At 33.2% G+C, this 19,394-nt stretch overlaps 1 protein-coding gene across 1 annotated transcript in view; it reads right to left on the reverse strand.

Annotated features, from left to right (window-relative positions):
• The window catches only part of LOC107843037 (probable L-gulonolactone oxidase 6), an 82,174-nt gene that overhangs the window by 40,241 nt on the left and 22,539 nt on the right, over positions 1 to 19,394 (reverse strand). The window contains exons 2-3 of the mRNA XM_047402930.1: positions 12,259 to 12,514; positions 12,053 to 12,154 (exon numbers count right to left, since the gene is read on the reverse strand). Of these exons, the coding sequence (XP_047258886.1) occupies positions 12,053 to 12,154; positions 12,259 to 12,514 (358 nt within the window). The remainder of the gene's footprint in view (positions 1 to 12,052; positions 12,155 to 12,258; positions 12,515 to 19,394) is intronic.

The raw sequence follows: 19,394 nt of genomic DNA on the forward strand, positions 1-19,394 counted from the left end.
CTTATATATATGAGATTTCGGGATAGGAAATAAGGTTTAAGTATGAGATTTTAAAATATTAACCTGGACAATGTAGCTTCAACCGTCATAAAGGTACCCACGGGCTATATGGGTCCAGATCCGCCCACTAGAAGGTCCTCAGTGCATGTTATTCACATGAACCGAAGGTATCAAGAAGGTCGGAGAATCCATGACACTACGCCATCCCAAGATATAAATATAAATAAAGTGTGACATATGCATAGGGTCATTAAGACCACCCCCACGTCGGCAAATGTGAATTTCTAATATTAGTCTCTTAGGACCACAACCATCACGTCGAGCTACATAACCCCCTTTAAGCCTAATTAAACTATTTACACATTCTCATTTATCAAACCCAAAATCATCCATTAAGGTACATAACATTGGTATCATCATAACTACTGTGCTTGCAAGATAATATTATTTTGTCATTTTAATTATCTATCAATTTGGGGGAATCCATGACCCCCAAGGTCAAATTTAAATACAAAACACATTTCATTAAACTTTTGTCCAATGCAAGGTTTTAAAATTGGTTTCAATATGTATATATCCATGTTTCAAAGCCAATTTCATGAGGTGAGTTGAGGTTATTACCAATTCCAATACCAAAATCCATTTATTTGGGGGAATCCACGACCCCCATTTCAATTCCATACTCATGCACCCAATTAGTTCAAAACCTATCAATTTAAAGCATGAATAATCCAAAAAAAAAAAAAACACCATGAGAAAAGCAGTTCAACCAATTAACATCCAAAAGCCCTCAACCCAATTTTCAAACCAACAATCAAATTCATATGGGCAATAATTAAACACACATTTTTAATAAAATAGGTTAGAGGGAAGATATACATGCCTTTTTTACAGAAGGAATTTGAATAAAAGCTTGAATCCTTAACTCTAAAGCTTGAACCCTAGCCTGGAATTGATATGAACACTTGAATTCATTTTTCATACCCTTGATGACGAAATTAGGGAGAAAACAATAAGAAGAAATTTGAATTTGAAGCCTTGAAAATTGAATTTTCGGAAAAGAACTCTTAAGTGGTGTTATTGAGAATTTAGGAGGAGAGGGATTGTGTATTTGGGGTTATGGAATGATGAAATCATGTTAGCATTAGTAATAGGATGATTTAGGACGTAAATGACTAGTTTACCCTCAAAAAATTAAAGACAAAATACTGGTTCTAGCATCTCTGGAAATAGGTCATGCCACGCCAAATTCACGGAGCATAGAAGGCGTGCCACACCCTTTTCACGCACCCTCACGGTTTCTCACAAAAATGTACTTAATGGTTTTCTCAGGTATCAGATTAAGGCAAAATCTGTGGAGTTGAAAAGAGGACTCAATTTTCTTTGATAATGTGAGTTTTGATCTCCAAAATTTCATATATTCTAAAAGTTATACACACTCAAAGTTGACCCTCATAGGATCGACTATCAAAATTTGGTTGATAACAAAAGTTCTTGACTATGAACTTTAAATGTTTCCTATGAATATTTTTTACCTCGAAAGCACTTTTCACACTAGGAAAATAATCATGACACTTATGTTTGCATAGGAATCATCGAGTTTATACATGTAGGAACAATGGTTCGAATTCTAGCTCGGAAATGTGGGGTATTACAGTTATCCATTAGCTAATGTATGTAAGGCTAATCTTCATGTGTGGGAACCTTAGTTCTTCCCACAAATACATTCTTGAAATTTTAGTTTCTTCTATGAATGGGATAGGGTTTTATCAGAAATCATCATGGCTTATGAATCTATTTAATGGTTCATTATAGATTATTTATGAATTTCTAAATGGTTATGGAAAACATGTATTTTGCCTAAAAATCTAAACTCAACTCATTGATTTTCATATGATTTAGAGCATCGGTCTCACTAGCATGATTTTAAGTGCAAGGCTCACTAATATGAAATAAGAACACCCCTAAATTTTTGGCACAAGGCTCACTAGCTCACCCTTAGAATTATGATTTCGTGTGCAAGTCTCCTCACTAGATTTTAAGAATTTAGTTCTTAGATTGTCTTGATAAATGTAGTATGAGCATATATATAGAATGTTTTGGGAGGACTATTTTTTACCTAGAAGGTATGGATTTAAAATAATAAAAAAATTGAAACATATATGTGCCAGTGTAGGATGGGGTCGTGCCATTGGTTCAGAAAACTCCTCTTTAAGCCCCTTGTAAGGGCTTAGAATCGATTCACAAAAATAGAATGTCTTATTGCCTTGCAAGGTTTAGGACGGTCCTCCAATCGAATAGCGGTTACGCATTATGAGCTCACGTGGAGTTATGTCGGTTATGAGAAACTCCTCAATAAAAACACTTATTTTCAAAAAGATGATTTTTGCCTCTTTGCAACTATTTAAAAATTCATACAAATTTATATACAATATATTTTACAGATTTTGTAACTTAAAATATTTTATGATTCAGTTATACAGTTTACAACTTGATTTAGATATTAAAATTCTTTTATGATTCAGTTATACAGTTTACATCATGATTCACAACTTCAGATTTAGATATTCATACTCTTTTTATGATTTAATTATACAATTTACATAATGATTCAGACCTTCATATTCAAATATTTAGATTCTTTGATAATTCAGTTGTAAAGTTTATATCGTGATTCAAACCTTCGGATTCAGATAGTTTTAAGATTTAGTATTCAATTTAGCCCATGATTTAGTTCGTAATTTTAGTCCATGATTCAGTCATTTAGTTATCTTGTGATTATGATTTTTAAACTATACTATGCTTCAGTACACAGTCTATCTCATGATCTTGTTATATATAATATTTCATGTCTCGGTGATACTGATACACCATAAAGTAATCATAACTTTTTGTCATGTATTATCCAGTTATATTACATATGGTATGATGGATTAAGGGCATTTTAATATTATTTAATCTTAATGTCAAATTCATTATTAAAAACTTTGGTTGCTTATTTATTTCTTTTTAAAAATTTGCAACTTTGAAAAAATAATTTTTTAACTTTGGTTGCTTATTTTTTCTTCTCAAAATTGGCAACTTTGAAAAAATTAATTTTCAACTTTGGTTGCTTAATTTTTCTTCCGAAAACTGACAACTTTGAAAAAAAATAATTTTTCAACTTTGGTTGCTTATTTTGTTTCAAAATTGGCAACTTTGAAAAAAAATTAAAAAATTCATGAAGTAAGTGCATATGTAATGTACAAGAATTTTGCCTATAAATAGAGGCAATTTAACTTCTCTTAAATATAGGAGAACACAAAATACAAGTTCTTGAAAAATTCACAAAAATATATCAAACAAGAGAATTTATTAGTTGAAGGGAGGTGTTTATTTTGTGGAGTTATTGAGATTAGGCTATTGTATCCTGAAGGGGACAAGTCAAGGAGTGTTACTACTGGGCTGGAGAAACAATTGTCACAGTGGGCTTGAATCTCCTTAAAGAGAGTGAGATATCCGCGCCTCAGTCATAGAAGAAGAAATATATTTTTCTTTATTCATTTGTAATTTTTTCAGTTGTAATCTATTGAAATATTATTGCAATTTATTGTAATTTCACCAGCAATTTTAAGGAGATTCATGATGGAAACAACTGAAAATATCGCGGATATCAATTTAAGAGACCTAAACAAGCCATTCCGGTTCAACGGTACTCACTTTAAAAGGTGGAAGGGTAAAATGTCTCTTATGTGTTAACGGAGAAGAACCCTAACAAAGTAGATGACTCTTCCATGAGTGATGAAGAATACATTTCTCATCAAGAGAAAGTAGAAAAATACAATAATCTCTTATAAGTGCCGTTACTTTTTACTTAATTGTCTATCTGATAATTTTTATGATTATTATGATAGAACTTACTCTAGTGCAAAGAAAATTTGAAAAGTCTTGCAGAGTAAGTATGACACTGAGGAGGCGGGAGCGAAAAAATATGTGGCTAGAGGCCAAGATGCACTTATGCAAACAGAGGAGAACAACATCACACTGAAGGTAAATTTATCTTCATATAATGCTACCCCTGAAAATAACAAAAATACTACTTTGAAGACTATTGATGGATGGTGGAATGACTCCAGTGCAAATCGTCATGTCTGTTATGACAAAGACTGGTTTAAAATTTATAAAAATTGTGAGAAGCCCAAAACCATCATGCTTGGAGATTCTCACACAAGTCAAGTACTTGGAATGGGATGTCGAGTTGAGATTTACTTCTGAAAGGGTATTAATCTTAAAAGATGTACTTTATACTCCTTCCATGAGGAAAAACATGATATCTAGTTTTCTTCTAATAAAGCGGGCTTCAAACAGATTATTGAATTTGACCAGTATGTAATTGTGAAAAATAATATTTCTGTGGGAAAAGGGTATGCATGTGATGGTATGTTCAAATTAAGTATTGAGATAAATAAAACAATTATTTCTATTTATATGCTTTGTTCTACTAATTTCTGGCATGCTCGTTTGTGTCATATAAATGATCGTTATGTGGGAATCATGACTAGTTTAGGATTAATTTCAATGATCAAAAAGAATTTTAAAAAATGTGAAGCTTGTAGTAAAGCTAAAATCACAAAAAAGGCCTCACTTCCAAGTTAAAAGAAAAACTGATTTATTAGAATTAGTTCATAGTGATATTTGTGAACTTAATGGAATTTTAACTCATGGAGGAAATAGATATTTTATTACTTTCATTGATGATTTTTCTAAGTTTACATATGTTTATTTAATGAAAAATAAAAGTGATGCATTTGAGAATTTTAAAAATTTTCTCCATAAAGTTGAAAATCAGTTTAATAGAAAAATAAAAAGAATAATAAGTGCTAGAGGCCGTGAATATAAGTCATTTGAGTTCAATTTTTTTCTAAGATCATTGGGTATAATTCATGAAACTATTCCTCCTTATTCTCCTTCATGTAACGATGTAGTGGAAAGAAAGAATAGAACTTTGGTTGAGTTAACTAATGTCATGTTAATTGAGTCTTGTGCACCTTTAAATTTTTGGGGTGAAGCTCTTTTGACTGCTTGTTATATGTTGAATCATGTGCCTCATAAAAAGACAAAATTAACGCCTTTTGAATTATGGAAAGGTCATAAGCCAAATTTGGGATATCTAAGAGTTCGGGGTTGCTTAGCCTATGTGAGGTTAATGGATTCTAAAATCTCTAAGTTGGGTAAGAAAGTTACTACTTGTGCTTTTCTTGGTTATGCTTCTAATAGTACAGTCTATAGATTTTTTAATCTTGAAGATGGCATGATAATAGAATCAGGTGATGCTATTTTTCATGAAAATAAATTTCCTTTTAATTTTAAAAATAGTGGGGGTCATGGGACTAAAGAAAATATTTTAACACTACCTAGTTCTTCTACTTCTACTTTAAATAATAAAGAAAATGATGATTTTGAGTTAAGAAGAAGTAAAAGAGCTAGAGGAGAAAAAGATTTTGGTCTTGATTATTATGTTTTTAACGTTGGAGATGACCCTATCACTTTAAAAGAAGCTTTATCTTCACATGATGCTATTTTCTGGAAAGAGGTTGTACATGATGAAATGAAATCGCTAATTTCTAATAAAACTTGAAAGTTAGTTGATTTACCATCGGGTTGTAAAACAATTGGATATAAATGGGTCTTACGTAAAAAAATTAAAACCGGATGGATCTGTTGATAAATATAAAGTTAGGCTTGTGGCTAAAGGTTTTAAACAACTAGAAGGCCTAGAATTTTTTGATACTTTTTCACCGGTGATGAGAATTACATCCATTAGTCTTTTAGTTGCTATTGTGGTAATTTCTTATTTACAAATTCATCAAATGGATGTAAAAACTACTTTTTTAAATGGAGACCTAAATGAGGAGATTTACATGGAACAACCCGAGTGTTTTGTGGAGGTTGGCCAAGAAAGAAAAGCATGTAAACTAATAAATCCCTATATGGCTTGAAATAAGCACCAAAGCAATGGCATAAAAAGTTTGATCCCTGCATGATAGATAATGGATTTAAAACAAATGAGTGTGATAAGTGCATATATCATATGTCTTGAAATAATTCACATGTGATTATTTGCCTATATGTTGATGATTTATTGATCTTTGGCACTAACATGAATACTATTGATGAGACCAAAAATATTCTTAGAAGCCATTTTGAAATAAAAGATCTTGGACAGGCAAATTTTATTCTAGGAATAAAAATTACTAGAACATGTGATGGAATTTTCCTTGACCAGCCACAGTATGTAGAGAAAATATTGAAAAAATATAATTTCCTTGATTGCAAGCATGTTGTAACTCCATTTGATTCTAGTGTTCACCTGTGTCCTATTGAAAGTGAAACTGATGTTATAAATCAAAAGGAATATGCTAGCATAATTGGAAGTTTGAGATATGTGACTGATTGCACTAGGCCTGATATTGCATATGCAGTAGGAGTACTTAGCAGGTTTACTAGCAAGCTAGGTAATGAACATTATCATGCTATAAATAGAGTAATGAGATATTTAATTGGAACAAAAATTATGGTTTATCCTATACAAAATATCCTGCTGTACTTGAAGGCTTTTGTGATGCGGATTGGAATACTTTATCAGGTGATTTCTTATCCATTACTGGATATGTATTTACTTTGAGTGGTGGTGCTATTTGTTGGATGTCTAAAAAAAACAATAATTGCTAACTCTACCGTGGAGGCTGAACTAATTGCATTAGCTTCAGCTAGTGAGAAAGCGAATTGGTTGAGAGATTTATTATTTCAAATACCTTGTTTTGAAAATTCAATTCCTCCTATATTAATTTATTGTGATAGCACCACTGCAATTGGTAGAGTTCAAAACCGTTATTACAACGGTAAATCCAGACCTACGGAGAAAGCACAGTACTGTGAGATCACATTTGACAAATGGTACCATTAATATTGATTATGTCAAATCTTATGATAATCTTACAGATCCGTTAACTAAGGCCTAGACGAGAAAAAAGGTGGAGCACATTGAGGGGAATGGGATTGAAGCCTATTGAATCATGAGTCATATGTGAGGAAACCCAATCAGGGGAGTAGAGATCCTATAACTAGGTTCAATGGAAAAAACGAATCACCTAATGACTTCTTGTGAAAAATGCACTATTCATTTATCCTCCCTATGATGTGAGTGCATTTTCCTATAATGATTGTGAGGTTGAATTTAAAAAAAAAAAAACTCTTAATGAATATCTGTAGCTCGTATGAGTGGGGTGCTAAATTACAGGAGCACTCTCGACGTATTTCACCTTTGTGAGTGTGGAGGTAGGCCACTTCCTCTGAGAATTAGGCTCATTCTCAAAAGACACTCATTAAAACCGGAATAGCACAAGGCTGTAACGTGCTGGCTATAAAGCTCATGTCAATACCTTGACTATTATGTGTAAGCAGTAACATTTTATTTCTCCTAAGCAGTCCTAATTCAAGTCTGAGACCACTGTGACTCTGGAGTAGAATTTATTATTTTACTAAGTGGAGGTTCAATGCAAAGCATACCTTCATTATGCATGGTAGTCTTCCTTCAGCAAGTAGACTCTCTTGATAATATTAAAATGAGTGGGGAATTGATGGATTAAGGGCATTTTAATATTATTTAATCTTAATGCCAGATTCATTGAAAACTTTGGTTGCTTATTTATTTCTTTTTAAAAATTGGCAACTTTGAAAAAAATAATTTTTTAACTTTGGTTGCTTATTTTTTCTTATCAAAATTGGCAACTTTGAAAAAATTAATTTTCAACTTTGGTTGCTTAATTTTTCTTTTCAAAATTGGCAACTTTAAAAAAGAAAAAAATTTCAACTTTGGTTGCTTATTTTTTCTCAAAATAGGCAACATTGAAAAAAAAAAAAAGTTCATGAAGTAAGTGCATATGTAATGCACAAGAATTTTGCCTATAAATAGAGTCAATTTAACTTCTCTTAAATATAGGAGAACACAAAATACAAGTTCTTGAAAAATTCACAAAAATATATCAAACAAGAGAGTTTATTAGTTGAAGGTAGGTGTTTATTTTGTGGAGTTTTGAACTCAATTCTTGTCCAGAGTTGTTGAGTTATTGAGATTAGACTGTTGTATCCTGGAGGAAACAAGTCAAGGAGTGTTACTGCTGGGCGGGAGAAACAATTGACGCAGTGGGCTTGAATCTCCTTAAAGAGAGCGAGATATCCGCGCATCAGCCATAGAAGAAGAAATATTTTTCTTTATTCATTTGTAATTTTTTCAGTTGTAATTTATTGTAATTTCACCAACATGGTATGTTCTATGTACTTACGCCATATTTAGGTGCTCAGTTTTGTGATCAGATGCTCCAGCAGGCTCTATCTTCTTAGTTTTGCTTGTACCCTCTTTACTTTTGAAGGGCCTGGTCTGCAAATTTGTCCAGTAGTTATGTTTGTTTAAATAAAGGTAGACTGGGATCCTTGTCCCAGTAGTCAATACTTGTACTTAGCTTAGAAGCTTCATACAGAGATGGTTGATCAATTAGTTCCGACATATGATCAAATTTCGGTTTGACTTTTAAGTCATATTAATAGAAGTATTTTACTTTACTTTAAATATTGAATCTTACTATATGCTTTCAAATCTTCCGTTTATCTTTCAATGTTAGTTCTAATAGTATTCCAGAACAAGAATACGCTCTATCCAGCAATGACATCTGATCCTAGCCACACCTAGTGTGTAGGCTCGAGGTGTGACACGCCACACCTTTGCTTTGAAGGAGTTGTGTAAAGCAGTGAAGCTTTTGCCTTGGAAGCATGGTGCGGCCAAGGTCTGCTTGAAGAATGCAGCTTTGACTATTGCATCACTCCTTTGTTTTGCAGAAGTGGTGCAAAATAGAGCTTTCCTAGGCTGAGTTAGATTTGATTTTATTTAATTCCTAGACGTCTAAAACTATATAAATAGTAGTGTTTATATGAGAAATAGGGGTGGACAGTTTTTAAGCGTGGACTTAGGGCAAACATTCTATTCCTTCCAGTTTATTTCTTTCTTAATTCTTTTCAATATTTTTATAGCTTCTATGAATCTTTTCTTATTGTAATCTAATGTGTAGCTAAACGACCCAGTTCTTGGGTTTTGGACTGAACATGATGTTTTAAGTGTATTAATTTTCAATTTTTTTATTTCTTGTGATATTGAAGAATTCCAGCTTGATAGCTCGCAATCATGGCGAAGAAGAAGATAGTTGGAAACCTAATTTTCATTGTTCTCACTTGAAGATTATAATTATGAGTCTATTTATAGACTTGAGTTAAGATGAGCTAAGAAATGAGCTAAGAAGTGAGCTAAGAAGTGAATCATGTATCCATCTTATTGACAGCTCATTGTAACTAACTAATCATTATCTAACAACCTTCAACCACCTATACAGCTGACTCATCAATCGGCTAACTAACTAACTACTCTTATCAGTAATACACATCAGTGGAACAGGTAGTCGTGTATGCGCCAGTGTATGTAGTAGTCAAAACACTCCCCCTCAAGCTGCAGGGTGCAGAATGTTCAGCACACCAAGCTTGCTAAGTAAATGAGTATGTTGAGCAAGGCTCAGGCACTTGGTAAGCAGGTCTGCAAGCTGATCACTAGACTGAACATATAGAGACTTGATCAAGCCATTTTTTATCTTGTCCCTGATGAAATGACAGTTAATCTCTATATGTTTGGTTCTCTCATGAAACACTGGGTTGTTGGCCAATTGGATGGCTGAATTACTATTACTATAAACTGAAATGGGAAGGGTGATAGGAACCTTGAGTTCTTGAAATAATCCAACCAGCCAAGTGAGTTCTGCAACTGCTGAAGCCATGCTTCTGTACTCAGCTTCAGTAGAACTTCTGGAAACAGTGTGTTGCTTCTTGGACTTCCATGATATAAGTGAATCACAAAAGTGAATGACATAACCAATAACTGATCTTATGGTGTTTGGACAAGCAGCCTAATCTGAGTCACACTAGCAAGTCAGAGTAGTAGCAGGCTCAGCCTTTAACCAGATCTCTTGACTAACAGAACCTTTAAGGTATCTGACCACCCTAGTGGCTGCTTCCCAGTGAGACTTCTTGGGATGTTGCATGAATTGGCTGAGAGTCTGAACAGTAAAGTTGATGTATGGCCTTGTAATAGTGGCATACATAAGCTTGCCAACAAGTCTTTGATAAAAGGAAATGTCAGACAGCAATTCATCACCTTGTGCACCTGTGACTTGATCATATTCAATGGAGGTGAGCTTGGCATTAAACTCTAAAGGAGTAATAGCAGGTTTAGAACCACTAAGACTCGTGTCAGCAATCAACTCAAGAATGTACTTCCTTTGGTTCAATATGATCCCTGATGTTGATCTTAAAACTTCAATCCCCAATAAATACTTGAGATCCCCCAAGTCTTTCATCTTGAATTGCTGATGCAACTGTTATATACGCATACGATTCACCTTGTCATATCTTTCCTTCAAATCTTGCCAATCTACACAAGCATTTATGGCATATACAATTCCAAATAATAGACTTTCACTTACAGTGTTCATGATCCAGCAAAGCACGATTGCATTACGTGTTTCCCACTGCTCATGTAGCTCCTCTCTATACGACTCCTTGCTGCAGGTTCCAGTGACAAATCCAAACTTTCTCTTCCCTAAGAGAGAATACTCATCGATCGACTACATAAACTATAATTTTCTGAACCAGTTAACTTGATTGGAACAAGTACTGCACTTGAGCTATCAGAAGAACCAATGAAAAGTGGATCACTTTGATCTATTTTAGGTGCCATGATTGATAGGATGTGATTGCAAGGTAGATCTAAATCGAGAAGAAGAAGAAGAATCCAAAATCAGAGATCGAAAAAATGCACTGAGACAGAGATCTCAAGTTGCGCAGAGAACTTGGTGAAATTTGATCGAAAACACACTTAGTGTTGAGCTCGTGGCTCTGATACCATGTGAAATTGAAGAATTGCAGCTTGATAACTTGCAATCATGGAGAAGAAGGAGATAGTTGGAAACCGAATTTTCATTATTCTCACTTGAAGATTACAGTTATGAGTCTATTTATAGACTTGAGTTAAGATGAGCTAAGAAATGAGCTAAGAAGTGAATCATGTGTCCAGCTCATTGACAGCTCATTGTAACTAACTAATCATTATCTAACAACCTCTAACAACCTTCAACCAACTATACGGCTGACTTGTCAATCGGCTAACTAACTAACTGCTCCTATCAGTAATACACATCAATGGAACAGGTAGTCGTGTATGTGCCAGCATATGTAGTAGTCAAAACATTTCTCCTTGGTTATAATTACTCATTTGATTGATTACTGTACGAATAGTATTTGTAGATTGTTAGTTAAACTTAAATAATGGAACTGCAAATGTAATAAGAAGAAACACTGCTAGTTCGTGAACCTTATAGGAAAAGGGAATCGATTCGCTATTGATTAAAGAAATATACCTTGTAACCTAGCTTAGTTGATATAGACGACATTTTAATGCACTTCATTATCTGACAACCATAGAAATATATGTGTTGAGATAGTCAAATAGTCTTAGAGTTATCCAAAATATGCTAAATAAGTGATTTAAACCTGCAACTAATAACTTTGGAGAATGCTAGATGTGATGATAGAAAGACTCAACCGGATTGTTCAAATAGCCAAAACCCTAGATTTCTTTCTGTAACTGATCTAGACCAACATTTTCCAAGCTTGAATCAATTTTCATTTTTTTTTTGGTTAATTATAATGCAATTAAAATTCAAAGGATCAGCTATTTTTTGAATAGCGAAGTAAGAATTTGAATTAGACGACTAGTCTTCAAATCTCTATGGATATGATATCTAGAGTTAAAGTCCTATACTAGTTATATGTTTGTGTGCACTTGCATGTGCATTTGGATACAACAGTTTCTAATAAACCAAAAGAGCCTTCAGTTCTCGTGATTAATATTTCTTGATACTTCCGCTATGTATTGAATAAAGGTAGAATGCAAATGATGAAAGAATTAACTAACCATTGTTTGTCAACCCATAAGCACCAATCTTCAGTGTGGAAGTGGTTAGTTTGGCAATTGAGCATTTTGCAGTAGCATCGCTTATTGATTCTTGAGTCTCCTCTGGTGAACAAAGAAAGTAGAGTGCAGTCATGACTGGATATCTAAAATATTACCATAAAGTTGAAAGAAAGTAAATTTGAATCACTAAATGAATAACTAATAACCTGTGGTTCTTAAAATGGCGAGGACGAGTGAAGCTGTTGAGCGAAATCCAAGAAAGTCATTAAGGGCATTGCCAGGAGTGTTGGCAGGAACTCGATCATCAATCCTATAAACAACTTTGTGCTGGCTAGGATACCATGTAAAATCTGCAAATTCATGTTGTCTCCCAAATATAGCTGCTTCTTTCGACAAGTATGAGTCATTCCTTTCTGAGAGGGTAATTGAACGTTTGAACATTCGTTCTAATTTCAGTGTAACCTAAATTTAGTTCACCACTTACATAAGGACTACAATTATCATTCAAAAGCTATGATTGCTGATTTTTCATACATAAGGACATGACCTTTGGTAGGAGAAATGAAAATCATGGATTAGCTTAGTAGGTAGATAAGGATTGTTTGGTTTCCATACTGAGTATATTTATTATTATTATTCTTATCCTTCTGTTATCTTATTCTTCCATTTTCGTATTACATGTTGTTATCTATGCTTTGGTTATCGCATTATTTGTTGTTACTATTGTTCTTTTCTTCATTATGTTTATCATGGTTTTTTCTCTGTTGAATTTCCTTTTATACCTCATTTGATATGTTTTACTTGAGTTGAGGGTCTATCAGAATTTGTCAATCTACCTTCATAAGGCAGGAATAAGGTTGCGTACATATCACTCGGCCCTCTCAAAACCTCTTTGGTGAGATTACACTGGTCAATGAGTATGTTGTAGTTATTGTTATTGTTGTATACATGTGTACACCTCACGTTTTAAGCTTAAGTCATAGTTGTAAGTGGAGGTGTCATGGTTGCATAATTATCTTGTTATGCTTCAAATTTTATTGGAAATCAACTTGGAATGATTTATATATGTTTCGGGAGTTATAGAGGTGTAAACCGTATCCGGGGGACAAAGATTTAACTGCTGCACCATCGCAGCAATACAAGCAATACAAGGGAAGGAAATAGCGCAACAAGCAGCGAGCTACTGCTCAGGAAGCCCCTCCAAAGGTAGTTTTGTCCTTTCCTTTTTACCTTAATCCCAAACGATTAAATATCCCCTTTTTCTATTAGTTTCATATGTTTTTTAATCATCCATCACATTTTGAACTCTTTTCCTTCATCAGATTCACACGTTAAAAATCTTCCTTTTTCCATCAGCTTAACACGTTAAAAACTTCCCTATTCCGTCAATTTCACACATCTCCTTCTCTATCGCCTTCACACTTCTCTTTCTCCATAAGTTTTATTCAATATTTCATCACTAAATATCCCTTTACCTCTTCTCAAATGTTGCTACAATAATCTCAAGGGAATTGGTTCAAAAAAACAAGTTCGCATCTCCTCTTTTGATCTCAAGTTTTTCAATGTCTATAGGTATGTAGAATTGTCCCTTCGTATATTCTATAAGTTATAATGTTCCTCTCAATTCAGATTACTCTTAACATGTTTAAGTTCTTTAAATAAGTTTTCTGAAAAATCACTCTCGATAATTAAATCCTATGAATTGTTGCGAGATTTCTGGAAAATCACTCTCGATCTTTAAATAAGTAGAATTGTCTCTTTAACTTTCGCAAAACTCATTAAATCCTATGAATTGTTGCGAGATTTGTGAATTTTGTATATATCATGAAATTGTTGGAGTCCATGAACCTTGTGCTTATTGATTTGCGGTTTGAAATCTATTACTATGAATTTCATGACCTTGGCTAATATTGGTTCCCAAAAATAATTGCGAATTTAATTAAAGAATGAAATTTTACTTATTTATTAAGATGAACCTTTGTCGTAACCACAAAAACCAAATACATCTAAAGAGAAGAATTAAGCAAGTCCCCATTCTATTCGGCTGGCTTTCTTAGAAGCTTTTCAAGAACTTTCTAGCCAGAAAAAAGTAGAAGAGCATGTCTCAACAAAACAGAAGGAATAATCACTAGTTACAAAGTATTATTGTATGAAACTACTACATCTATGGGCTCATTTGGACAACTTCCAATGATCTATCTTGTCTACAAATTTTTTGGTTTTGCACAACTAGTGTCTCTATATGTACATTTACCTTCCTGAAAAGTTCCAATTCCTTTCCTAGAAGTCCAAACATGGCATATAATTGCTCTCGTAAATGTTGTCACAAGCTCTCTTTTGAGCTGTTTCCAGTTTCTTCTTTTAATGCTTTCCAACACATGCTTGATTACACCCTCTTATATTGAACACCCATCCATTGCAGTAGCTTTAATTTAACTACTTTGTGCACTCACAGCTCGCAAAGATGTGAAGATGAGTCTCACTAACCTGCCTATTGCATAGGTAACCATTAATATCATCAACATTGACGTTTGTGAACCAGCATATGTAAGTCATGATAACATAACGAACCATCAAATTACCTCTCATTTCTCTCCAATAATGATGTTAACTCTTGATTATAAGCCTACTACAGTTGACACTCTATATGATCCCTAAAGTGGCGCTTGATTATTTTTTAGCCTAAAATAGCTAATCAATGAACATGATCCTAAAAGGGATAAGCTATAAACATGAGCCTATTGAATATAAATAATTAAGACAATGTCATGATCCTAAGGGAGTTAGTTAGTTGACCCTGAAGGCATAGGTTTAAATGACAAATGCCTGAAACTATGTTTGCCGGCATAGGATAGAGATTATTCTGTAAGTCGGATGACTTTTTTTTATGTGTCTTGGAAAGAGGATAGCCATAGATACTTTCTATCAAATTATGCCATCTCATGTCCTGTGCCCTGCAAGGTATAAGAGGGCTTAGCTGATCAGGCCGAGACAGACTCCATGCGTTCACATGATAGCTTATGATGGTTCACTACTTTCTCCCACAAATAATCAAAGAAATTAAATTTACCGAACTTGGTCAATTATGAATTTAGTTTATATTCCTGCTCCTTTCTAGTTGTATTCACTTCGTTGGTAGTTAGGGGTATTCATATGAGATCGAAAAAATTGATTCAAACCGATAAATCGAAACAAACCAAATTAATAAACTGAAAATCGGCTTGGTTGATTTGATTTGGTTTTAATTTTTTTAAAAATCAATAACATTTGATTTGATTTAGATTTAATTCGAGAAAAATCGAAATCAAACCGATAGATATATACATATTTATAATATTATATATTCTAGGTATCAACTAAATTGTATCTCTAGATCTACTAAATTTATCTATATCAACTAAATTTATCTCTAGATCAACTAAATTTATCTATCTTCTTCATAGTTTTGGATCATTTCAAGTTCAATTATTGGTATTCAGATTTTTGCTACTGTTTCAAAAGTATTGCTGAATTTTTTTGTAATTTTAATATATCATTTCATACATTAGGCTATCCCATATCTCATTTCATTTGGCTCTTTCTTCTATTTGATTTCTATACCCTTTTGTATGTTGATTTCTTGTGAACAAAAGTTTAACTTCTCGGAATGGAATTTATGGGGAATTCTTTTATTATCATTTTCTCTTGTGTAATTGTACATACTCCGAATCATGAATATAAATAGTCCGTTCGCCGTGGAGTTTACCACGAGTGTTACCACGAAAACAATTTTCTCTCTCTTCATTCTCTCTCCTCAAGAAATCTCTCTTTTTTTTTCATCTTCTCCACAGATCTAGTGAGTGTAATTGAGAATGGATCCTAACATTCTTTTCTTCAATCAGTATCCTGTTCACTTTACTTAGTCTTTAATTAATATAAAATTTATAGTTGCAAAGCTATACTTCATGCCATAGGGCAGAAGATGTACAATTAATTGTAGGATAATGAACGTCGAAAAGGAAGGAGCATTTGAGAAATTTTGTGTGATGGGTAAACTAGATTATTTGTTATGATATAAGTATGTACAAAAAAATGTCCATCAAGAACATAATAGAAATATGTTGACCTCTTTTTGAAAGCTTGAAAAATGTAAAAAAATATTCTTGATAGTGTTCTTGTTATGTTCCCTCAATTTTCTTAAGAGTAACAAATCTTAAATTTTACGTTATGTATCTTTCATTGTTGTTGCATCTAATTTCATTTTTTTTGCACCTCACTTATATAAATTTCTTTGCATGATAAAATGCATCCTTAAAACCTATGTGGTAGCACTTCCGTTTTCTAATATTGTATGCTTTTAATTACTTTATTTTATAAAGAATTTTTTAAGAAAATAAATGATAAATTAAAATAACAAAGAGAAATTAAGTAACTTATGGGACAAAACATTGTTTGGAAGTGGCGAACTGATGGGATTTGGCAAAAATTTTGTTACTGGAAATTGTAGGAAAGGATTGAGTAAAGCATAATAACCTCTAATGATGATAGATTATGGAAAAAGCAATTAGGATTCTGTTGTAAAAAAAAATAGTTAAAGAAGACACAGTAAGTTAATCAATCACAGTAAATAAAACTTTTAGAAGGGTAAATTAGTCATGTGATTTTTTTTAATAAAATTAACAATAAATAAATTAAAACAATTGTTTAAAAAAAAAACAGATAAGCGTAATATTGCATATCGCAAGGGAAGTGAGTGTTATTAGGCCAAAGGGAGGTCTTTGAAATTGTCCGTATTTATTTAAGATACTAAAAGTGAAAATTATGTGATATATCCATTTATTAGATTGTTTATTACAAGTTATAGCATCACTTTTAGATAATTATTTTATTAAGATTTTAATTGCAAGCTGTAGCAACATTTTACAAAAATTATTTATTTATTTTGTAAAAAAAATCTGCAAATTATTTTTTAAAAAATAATTAACACCTTGTTTTTAGGGTTTAATATTCAATATCTCCTAAATGTGTTGATAATTATGAAAGGAGTAAAATATGGTTAATATTATATCTTTATTTACTATCATTCTTACCTTTTTAAAAGAAGTCTGAACTTTTTCTGAAACAACTTTATTGGAACAATATTATTTTTTTTACCAATATCACACTTTTCTTCTTAATTATATATATATTTTTTTATTCATTGTAATACCCCGAGATTCCCAACCGATAGTAGAACCATGCTTCACGCTTATGAGAAATAAATTCAAGTGATTTAGTAGTTTTATGATCAAGTTTGATGTATATTAAGGCCTCAAATATGTCCTAGCTATTAGACGAATCAAAACATCCCTTACCGATTGAATTCTTGAGAAGGGTATTTCCATAGTAAACTTCAAACGACCATATCTCCCATTAAACAAAGAATTTTGAAGCTCATGACAACCCAAAAGATAGACAATTGAATTAGTTTTCCAACGATACCAATTTCGTCCAAATCCGTTACGCGAGCAAGAAGTTATGGCGTTGCAAAATGGAGCACGTCGCCTAACATAAGGTGTACGACGCACAACTTAAAGTATGCCATAAGGTGTACGACGCACACCCTAATGTGTGCGATAAGGTGTGCGATGCACACCCTAATGTGTGTGATAAGGTGTGCGCCGCATACATTGTGGTCCAAGTGACTTAAACACTCCGTTTTTGGGGCAAAATGGTCCTTTTTCCACCCCCTATATAAGCCACAAACACGGAATTCAGCATACTTTCACTCAAAATATGGCTCTTATCCTCCAAATACTCAAGAACAATACCCCTCAATCCCAAAACAAAAATTAAGATCCCTCAAAATTCAACCGTAGGAATTCAAAGATAATTTAAGATTTGGAATCCTCATTGCGAGAGCTACAAGGAGCACCTATCAATCTTACAAATAGAGTTCCGAAATCAAGAGTTCATCCGGATTCTTAAACTTGAGTAGGCAAGTGTTGATTCTCGGGTTCCTTCCACCCAAGAAGCTCAAAAACCTTTTTTCTTAAATTCAAAGATTATATTTTTTATGAGTTTTTATTATTTATGTGGTTTGAAATTGAAGTTCTTGATGTTGTTGAGATTAAGTTCATGTTTTGATGATAAAGAATCATGTTTTGACCATAGTATGTGTTGATCTTAGTATGTTTATGATAAAGCCTTTTCAAGAAGCATGTTGAATTATGTAATCATGTTAATTGGTGTAATGAATTATTGTAAGGCCAAGATGAGTGAAGTGTGATGTTGTTATATGTTGATTGGCGTTGAAATAATCATGTTTTTCGTGTGTGTTGAACTATGATCATATCATGTTGAAATCCTTGTGTGATGAATTGATTGATGGAGTCATGATATTTAGAAGTAACAATTGCTAATAACTAAAGCATGCTCCCTACATGATTGATAAAATGCTTGTGTGAAGGAATTAAAGCCATTGTAGTATGTAAATAAGAAATCCTCATTTATGTGTTGAATAACGCATGCCAAGTGTATGTTGGAATGCTTTAGTGAATGATTTGTGGTATGTTGGCATGAAATCCTCAATTGTGTACACTTGAATGCATGTTATATGTTTATTGCAAGATTGTGTGGGATAAGTTATGAAGTATTGGCATGTATTCCTGATGCAAATACATATTAGTATTTCCAAGTGCTTAAAGTGATGTTTTATTGAGTATATGGTGAATCTATTACTATGATGTGGATGTTGGTCATGAATTCAAAGAGTCGAGTCCTGTTAGTTTCCTTCCATCGAGTCCTGGGGGTACTTGTATCCAAAAAATATAGTTGTGTGCCTAGAGCCGAGTCAGTCTAAAGATAATCTCAGTCCTGCCATGAACAATAGAACTTAGAGAATGACTGAATAATAAGAAAACTCAGTGAATCTCAGTATTCAGTTTAATCAAACTCAGTACTCAGTTCAGATCTCAATAGTACTCAGTATTCAGTTCAGATTCTAATAAAGCCCTGTAAGTTATATAACTCAGCTGTATTCAAACAGAAAGTAGAATTCAAAAGTATTCCATCAGATATTGAAACCAAGCAAAGTCAGTTAGATCAGTCAAGTAAGATAATCAATAATAAGATTCAGCTCATTCTAAGTTCAGTTAAGAATCGGATTAGTGTCTTTCAGTTGGGAGTAGGAACTAGCACCGAGGGAGTGCAGGATGACGGATTCCCCATTAGAGAGGCGGAGTCATTAGCAGCAATACCTGTACTCTAGAACTGCGTAGCCAGTGCAGGATGAGGATTCACCCATTAGATAAAGGCTTGACTACCTGCAGGAGTCCCTAAAACCTTAGGCTTGACTTCCTCTTGAAGGTCACCCGTTAGAGAG

This window comes from Capsicum annuum, unplaced genomic scaffold, assembly GCF_002878395.1.
Source record: "Capsicum annuum cultivar UCD-10X-F1 unplaced genomic scaffold, UCD10Xv1.1 ctg3069, whole genome shotgun sequence".
NCBI classification, from domain to species: domain Eukaryota; kingdom Viridiplantae; phylum Streptophyta; class Magnoliopsida; order Solanales; family Solanaceae; genus Capsicum; species Capsicum annuum.